At 35.9% G+C, this 9,025-nt stretch overlaps 1 protein-coding gene across 1 annotated transcript in view; it reads right to left on the bottom strand.

The window, feature by feature from the left end:
* WBP4 (WW domain binding protein 4) overlaps nucleotides 1-7,325 on the bottom strand; it is a gene marked incomplete at its 5' end in the record, with an annotated part of 13,336 nt that extends 6,011 nt beyond the window's left edge. The window contains 6 exons of the mRNA XM_009704258.1: nucleotides 430-496; nucleotides 3,591-3,646; nucleotides 4,540-4,761; nucleotides 5,533-5,656; nucleotides 5,749-5,811; nucleotides 7,253-7,325. Coding sequence (XP_009702560.1) covers nucleotides 430-496; nucleotides 3,591-3,646; nucleotides 4,540-4,761; nucleotides 5,533-5,656; nucleotides 5,749-5,811; nucleotides 7,253-7,325 — 605 coding nt within the window. The remainder of the gene's footprint in view (nucleotides 1-429; nucleotides 497-3,590; nucleotides 3,647-4,539; nucleotides 4,762-5,532; nucleotides 5,657-5,748; nucleotides 5,812-7,252) is intronic.
* Nucleotides 7,326-9,025: the final 1,700 nt, after the last annotated feature.

Below are 9,025 nucleotides of genomic sequence, written 5' to 3'. Positions count from 1 at the left end.
GTAGGGAAAAAAACAGGCAAAACAAGTAGAAGGTTAAGTTTCTAGACTCTCTTATCAATGCTATGTCAGCAAGAGGAAAAGTTTAGGAGAGTCTTATTCAGTCCTACATACCTGTCAAAGCAAAATCCTGCCCCTTTCTGGTTTCCAAACTATAATTTCAATATATATGTAGAAAAGAAGAACCCATAGTTTAGAGTTGTAAGTTGAATGTCTAAAAAAAACCCCTATGAAACAAATGTATACACACTGACAATACAGCTATAAAGCCAGCACTGACTTAAGCAACGAGTATATTTCAACTAAGGTAGCAGCTTAAAAAATACAAAACTCAGTAATGGCCTTAAAATGAAGTTACTTGCAGAACAAAATGTTTCTCTGAAAACCTTCTCTTCTGAAACAGAGCTTAACTGGAAAACAAGCTGTTCTTACCTCCTGTTTGTGTGTTATAGTAATAGGTATGACCATCTTCAGTGACACCTTCTACCCACTCTGCTGCCTACGAAAAACATAGAGGGGCTACTTTAAAAAGTTTTAAGGATCAGCCAAAATATCACTTGTAAGACTATTCAACTCTTGAGTATTTTTTTGTTTGTGCTAATTTTACTGTTTTAAAAGCTTGAACCCCTGAAGTTGCTAGAAAGTATTCCTTTTGACTCAAATGGGACTGAATTGCTTAACTTAAAATACTGCAAATGCACATACACAATTTTTTTCAAACAGTGGATGATCAGTATGAAGCAGTACAGTAAATGTTGCCATAGAGTTCAAATTATTATATAGACCATTATTTTATATGTTTTTTATTTTCCAGAGTATTCACCCCTGAGGTTCTAATTTCCTGTTTGTGTCACCATCTTTAGTAGAGATTGATAAAAAATTTCTCTGAAAGACTCAGGGTTTTGTGAGGGCTACAGAAAACCAGTATCACAAATTAAACACAAACAAATGAAAAAAGCCTTCTAAAATTTATCCTGAAATAGATCTTCACCAAAAATAACTGAAGAATCAAACTTTGCAGGAAGGCATGCCAATGAATTTACTTCTTTAGTAAAGCACCCATTTCAACAAAGCACTGTTTTTCCCTACTGATTAATAAATACATATGAAATGTGGCAGAAGTTGCTGGTATGTCTTTGTGGATGTGTAATTAAAATGAAGATGTTTTGCAGAATTAGCCACAGCTAGATACTCAGTCATTACACATGACTTAACATCTTCCTTAAGTACCTGATTTTCATCAACACTTACACATAAAACTACTTCACTGCTCCTTAAGTACTGCCTGCTTCCCTGCATTAGACAGAATATCTATGCAGCTTCACCATACATTATCTTTCCATTAATAAATATCTATGTGTATGTGTATACAGGCACATATAGATAGGCTTCTGCACACACATGCCTATACATTTGCTTAATACTCTATTAAACTTTGTTGTTTCTTTAAAAAAAAAAACACAACACCACTAGAAGTTAAAGTTCTCGCACCCGCTCTGTAAACAGGAAAAATTGTACCAGTAGGCTCAGAGCAGGCAAAGGCAAGAAAGCCTTCAGTGAGCAAGCTTCCTCAAGGTTTTTGTTCTGAAAGTTTCAGTGTGCTAGTTTCAACAAAAGTAGCAAAAGGAAAATTAATTTTATGTAAGTAGAAAGATGACAAAAAACTAGTCTGAAGTACAACCCATTTTTTTTGTTAGAGTTAGATCCTGGGCATTTTAGACCTGGTTTTTAGAGGTTTTCAGCAGATATTTGACACTAAGTACACTGAGTATCCTACTACATGTCACTCTAACTGAAGTTATAGGTAGCCTTCAACACGTCTTTTCATTACTCTGTTCTCTCCACCTCTTACAAGGTCTGAGCAGCACGCTAACGTGCTGTAAACCAAGGAGGGCCACTTGCACTACATATTGCAAGCATGCCCTTTAATTTCTGGGCATTGAGTCCTTGTTAGAGATCTGGAATGTTCCCAATATCTTTAGCTCAGACTAAATAAGGGAGCAATCAAATGCTTGTTTTTAGCAATAGCGAAAATAACTCAAGACACCACAAACTCACCAAGCAGGGTGAGGGAGGAATGGCAAAATACAGCCATGTGGCATTAGAAAGATATCTGAGGCTGCAGGTGTATGTTTATGATATAGCTGAGATGAACTAACTTAAAATTGTTGCCAAGAAGGGAGCTCCCTCTGCCCTCCTTCTGCTCTCCCTTGCGCTGGCATTTCTCCAATTACCCAGACAGCTGATGGCAAGGAAATAAGCCTACAAAGCACTAGCCGAAACTCTGATGTCTTCGCTCCCTGAACTAGTTCACTGTCAGGGCCAATTCCCACCAAGGACCATATAAGATTAGTCACAGGACCACCTCTTTTAGTGGAAGGCTACACTAAGGCTGGCTTATAAATACTGCAAAGCTACACCTTTCCTGAAAAGATAAAGTTGAAGTGCTGGTTAACAAGGTGTGCAAAATCGCAGGATAAAGAGATCAGAAGGCCAGAGTAGCACGTGATGGGCAGCTCTGACACAAAGTGTGCAGTCTCTCGGGAATGAACACTGGCTGGAAAAAGCCTGCATTTTTGAGATAAAACACTGCCTTAACAAGAGATGGAATACAGACAAGACTTCATGTACACTTTGTGAATTGACTGTATTGCCTAAAAATATACACAATTATAACCATTTTTTCCTCTGACTGTAAGTAAACCAGTACCAAGCATAGGCTACCTCGTGAGATGGGACAACAGAGACCTACAGAACATCAAGCACTCTGAAAAAGGCAGGCTTTTTTGATCTCCAACACAAAATCCAACATTAGCAAACAAAACTGACTTTAAATTAGACTGTACATGAGACACCTATCTTGAAAATTGGGAAACGTAACATCACTTCACAGGAGTGTTGTAAAAATCTTATTTTTAATGTTGTGAAGCACAAAAATCCTGGAGTGATAAGTATCAGGGGAAATCCCATTAATAATAAGAAGAAATCTTCCTGTCCTTTAACTATTCTGCAAGTTTTCCTGTGCCTGAAATAACGAAAATAAAGTAATATGCTAAAAGGTTGCTTGCACATACGTTACAAGACCATAAGAAACATAGGAAAAAGACAAATTATCACATAACTGTATCCTAAAGCAAACACAAAAAATAGGCACTTTTTTTTAAAACTATCTGACAATGCAATCTCAATGTTTCCTAAGATAAAGGAGTATTAACTATTTCAAATGTGTAAGATTTAATTTTTTAAATTACATTTCATTCACAAAGTACTGAACAGAATTTATTCAGAATTTCCCAAAAGCTTTCAATTTTAAGGGCTGAAGCATCAAAAAAGCATATTCTGTAAAAACACAACTGCCACTATCACTTCTCTTCCCTTGATAAACAAAGTAGCCAAAAAAGATTTGTATAGTAAAAATTCAGTTTTCATCAAGTATATCTTAAAACATTCTATATATTCAAATTATGTTTTCCTAAGTTTACTAAGAGCAAACAATTTATCTTCTGCAATCAGAAAACTTGCAAATCGCTTAGCTTATTTGTTGTAAGTGTTTACAAGGACAAAAGAAAGTATGAATAACAGTATTTGATTACCGTTTGTGAGTTTTGAGAGTTGCCTTTGAATCCTTTAGGTTTCTCCCACTGTGATTCTTAAAAAACAAAACCATTACTTCACCCATCATTCAATCCTGTTTAATAATATTTACAAAAAAACAGATCTAAAGGGTAAGACTGATGTGTGCACACATACAAACAAGTAATATAGATACACCTCACTGGAATATAAACCATCCTTGATCAAACTACAGTATGAACAATAAACCAAAGTATCATAATTACAGTTGGCTTTACCAGGACGAATCACCTTCCAGACTCCATTAAACTATGGCTGATACAGAGATACTGGAATTTTGGTACCAAAAAAGTGTGGTTTTTTTTTTAAATGGTAGCATAGGCCAGAAGAAACCAAACACCCAAGATTTTCACCTTTTGAAAGTTATCTTGTATGAGGAAAGACTAAGCTAAATACTAATGTCAATCCTTTAATTTATAAGAAACAGTTTGTAATATTCTCATTCATCGTAAAAAAGGTTGCTTTTCTGTTCTAAAGTAGATAATGACACATTGCTCCTCAACAGAAGTCAGTCAGTTAAATAAATCCTGTAAAAGTGGAAAGAAACATTCAGACAGCAATCCACAACCGCTCTAATTTACTTGGGCACAATCAATTTCTTTCACTTTCTTGATAAGAAAGCTTCTTTAGGAAGACCACAGTTATCTTTTGCATACTTGACCTCTGAAAGGCTAAACATTTCCAGAAACTGTGGAATTACTGCATTCTCCCATTATTAACAAACAGCAAAACCAGTCTGAAGTTCTGGATGCCTAAGTCTCGAACGCTAAATATCAAAACTCCACCTAATTGTTTACATTTTAATAATCAGCTTACTACTGAGCGAGCAGAAGAGTAAAAAAATGCAGGTAGTCTTTCCTCATTTATATCCAATAACTGTATCTGCATTTGCTCCTTATTAGTTTTTACCTCCTGTTCTTGTGTTGTAGTAATATGTATAGCCTTCGGGAGAAAATCCTTGCACCCACTCCTTCGTTTCAGTTTTTGGTGGCATTGAGGTGTCCTGAGGTGTCTTTTTTTTCTTTTCTTTCTTTTCCTTCTTTTCCTTCTTCTCTTTCTTCTCTTTCTTTCCTTTAGTTTCCACTGTGTTACTCTGTGTTTTACTCTGCGTCGAACTAGGACCTACATCATCTTAAAGAAAATAATAAAACCTTTAAAAAAAGAGAGTAATAATCTGAGCTCAAGTATTAGTCACTCTTGAGCAAGAGCAAATAGGAAATTTTGTTCTTATGAGTATTTTCACTCATTAGTATTACAGTCATAGCAGGTAAACTTAAAAGATGATATTCAAAGAATCTTGCGTCACAGCAATACTAGTGTTGTAAGAAAGTCCAAATATCAAAAGATGAGTAACATAAACAGAAAAACCGTAAGGACCAATGAGCTCTAACTAAATAACAAAAAAGAAACTAATAGTTACGAAAAAGACAGCTTCTACAGAAGCTTTGAACTACAAACTGTTTTTAAAGGACAATATGTCTTCACACGGACAGCACAAAGGTACTTGCTGAACTGGAAGCTGAGTAGGAGATTCTTATCTCGACTGTTTGACACCAGTGGGAACCCAACCTATCCTACTCAGTAGGAACTTTTGTCTCCTACTGGCAAAATGAAACATAAAATTAACTAAGGGAAGCTGCACTGCTGATTCAAAGCACCAACTACAGCCTATTTTTTGTTATCACATTGTTTAATTTTTCTACTCCATGGACCAGAGGACACCATAGCAAAAAAAAATTCTGTACCACAACTTCTACTACTGGCAATTTGCAGACTCCTTTTTTTAAATGAGCAAATACAGTCCTGGAGGCCATGTTCCTAAAACCTAATTTAAGAAAAAAACATTCCTATTCAATATTATTTGAATTCTGTCTTTAATCCTTTGGCAGCTATATGAACTACCTGGCTTAATTCCAAGCCTTTTCAAATCTTCTTGATATGCTTTCATTGCAGCCTCCTCCATTGCTGCAAATTCTTTTGACATGTCTTCTTCTTCTTTTGCTTTTTCCAAGCTTTTCTTTTTAATCTAAAACAAAACAAAAAACACAAGAGAATAAATTAAGTCTGATAATGAATGATTAAAAATAAGTATTCGTGCAAATAAGATATTTGAGTTACCTCACTAATTCTTTTTGCCACATTTTCTTTATGATTCTTTCCTCTTTCGTGAAACTCAATGCTCTTAAAAGCAAGAAAAAACAAGAAAAATAATAGGTATTATACAATTTTAATTTAGTTGATTTTAGTTCTTAGTTGAACAAGCCTAAATGTAACCTGTTCTGAAAACACTTACAGCAAACACTACAGCTATAAAATGGCTATAGGAATTCAGGAACACTGAGAAACACTCAACATAAAATGATGAAAAATCAGTAACACTCCAAAATGGTAACATAAAATTTCAGTCTTCATCTATAAGATTTAAAATTTTTCAAATAATACTGTTCAGCATACATATGAGAGACAAGTAACAGGGAATCTGGGCTCCCTCCCCATGCTATCCTTCCAAGTATTATCCCTTGATTTTTTTTTTACCCTCTCTGTTTTCATGCAAACTTTAAAAAACCATATGGCTTATTTAAGAGTTTCAAATATTAGCTATGGTCCTTAATTAGATTATGCTATGCTCCACAAACATCCCATGAACTAGGACTGCAGAGCCACAATTCTGAGAGAGGAAAAGGCAAGGTGGGAGAGGTGGGTAACTGAGGACAACAGAACAGTCTGCAAGCCAAAAAGCTGCCAGGAAGACTGAAGCCAGTAGGAACTGGGGGTTCAGAAGCTCTACAGGTACAACAGTGGAAGTTCTCAGGCAGTTCTCACAAAAAACATCCGAACTCATTTAGGTGTTCAAATGTTAGGTGCCTAAGCCTGACCTAGTAACCCTAGAATTTCCTTGCATAAACTGATGTGTAGAGGATGCACATTCAGGGGACAATTCACTTCATTTAAAGACAGAGTTTATAAGTTACCCAAATCCCCCCCTTTAACATGTATTTCTCTTACAACCTAAACCAATTAGCTCACGCTTGTCATTCTGAACTGCAGGTATCTAATTGTAAGCCAGATGAAGCTCAGCTCCAGGAGTACCCCTGGCATTGCGTCAGGACTGCAAAACTTGTTTCTAAGTGAGAAACCAATGGGTCCAGTAGTCTGCAAAAGGCATCTGCTAGTTAGAAGCACCTTTCTGTAACCCAGTAATATTTCTGTGGGCTATGTGAAATGAAAGAAACCTGCTTTAAATGCTTAAAACACTGGCTGTACCAGGCCTAACAAACAGCACGTATGCCAGGTTTTGCTTTCTACTTGCATACAAAGGCTAAGAACAGGCATGGACAAAGTTTCAAGACAGATCAAGCATTAAGTTACAGAACCTGAAGAAAAAGCAGGGTCAGATATTTCAGTTCTTATCTGTACTGCCAAGTAGAACAGCACACACCATCTTGTATGCAGGTATCTGGCTCTCACATAAAGTATTTTAAATAGCGCAAGTATTACAAAGGCATTTTTAAACAACAAATTTCATGCATCAATAGATTATTATGAAAAGTGATGCTAATAGCCTGTAATTAAAATTCCTAGTATTTCAAAATCATTGACATAGTATGATAGACCATCATACAGGTCTGTTGTCTGCTATCCAGCACTTGCAGTAATCGCAGAACTTTTTTGGCTGAGATTTCCAGTAATCGGCCCTGGGGAGAGAAGAGGAAAAAAAAAAAGATGTATAATCTGAAACAATAATCAAAGCCACAGGTTTTTATATACATACAGCTTCACAAAACTAAATTTAGTTTCTTTGGGTGTTTGAGTGCTAAGAGTTTGTTTTTCTTTCTTTTTTTTTTTTTTTTTTTAACAAAGTCTAGTGCACAAGCAAGAGTAGCTATATTGACTACTGTCTCCTACAAAGCACAGTTCAGTATTGGGATTGTGCCCATCTCACCCCCAAAGACTGCAAAATCTTTACAATGGAGGTGATGCTGTAAGAACCAGAAACAGAAGACAAAGCAAGCCAGACATAAACAAGCTGCTCTAGATACCTTACTTAAACACAGAACTGTCAGAAAAGTGCAACTTACATTGTTTTTCATAAAGATGCATATAATAAATGTTTCTAAGTGTAAAATTTCAGATTTAATGTCAAAGTCTACTTTGGATACTGTACAGAGTGAGCTTAGCAACACAAAGGTGCAGTTCTGGACAATGTGAGCTATTCCAGCGAATCCTCAAACAGATTCTGACCTGTGGGGTCACAGACACGGCAGTAAATTGTTTGGATGTTTCAGTGTAAAAATGTGAGCATTTCTGAACCATGCAATTTAGATAAGTTGCATATGTGTGAGGAAACTTGGGGAAAACTCAAAGCTCAAAAGTTAGTACATAAAAGTATTTAATGATAAAACAAGCAACCCCTACAATGGCTGTTTCTTCATCAAAACCCACTTTCTAATGCCAGAAGAGGCTTGTGCAGAAATAATTCCATTTCTCATTGGCTTGCAGCAACAGATGCAATGCTTAGGTTCAACAGAACATATTCTAGTAACGGACTTCTATGTTTTTAAGTTATAATGAAAAAGAATGAGGGGCAAAGAGAAAACAAAAACAATTTAAGATTACACTGAAAACATTAAAAAAGATCAGTCCAAAAAATGAATCTTTGCCTTCCATCTGAAGATTAATGTACAGAGTTCAAGGAAGATAGTTCCTGACATTTTTATTTAATAAAAACAAAACTTCTTCCATACACAATGATAGCACCCCCAAACTTATGATACCTGCAAGCAGATCTTTCATAACAGAAACAGCCCTTATTGACTCAATTCTTAAAATTTAAGTAGATATCAAAATATGCTCTCCCACCAGTGCTTAATGTAAAAATTCTAAGAGGCAATTTCTAAAAGGCTACGATTATTTAAAAGTGTAGGTACAAAGGACATGCTCTGCAAAAACATACCAACCTATAAGCAATACTGTGTTAGCAACACATAGCTTTTCAAGCCATTTTCTGGAAAGCTAGAAAGCAGCAGCTGGGCTTCCCTCAATTTAAACAGAAATCTGCGCTTCCCTAAATGGTGTCCTTTAAAACTGAGTGATTACTTACACATTTAATTGAAAGGCCTTTGAGATTTTTCTATCAAAACATACTAGGGCCAAAGCCTGGGAAATCAAACATTCCGTCTGGAAAACCACCTGAGTGGGAAGGAAAAACTGAAGAGCTCAGAAATACCTCGAGGCCCTTTTTCCTATTTGAGCTATAGCTCCTAAATTGTCTCTAAATCCTTCAACATCATCTAAGATAAATTTCCAGCTAAAAGCTGGGTTAACCTTCCTAAGGCAATGGGCCAATTCTGACAGAAAACACATAAATTGTAAAAGAGCCTCACTGCATGTTTTG

The sequence above is a fragment of the Cariama cristata genome, unplaced genomic scaffold, assembly GCF_000690535.1.
Source record: "Cariama cristata isolate BGI_N322 unplaced genomic scaffold, ASM69053v1 scaffold6297, whole genome shotgun sequence".
Taxonomy (NCBI): domain Eukaryota; kingdom Metazoa; phylum Chordata; class Aves; order Cariamiformes; family Cariamidae; genus Cariama; species Cariama cristata.
Note: the sequence above shows the minus strand (reverse complement) of the source record. Positions and strands in the feature narration are given on the sequence as shown.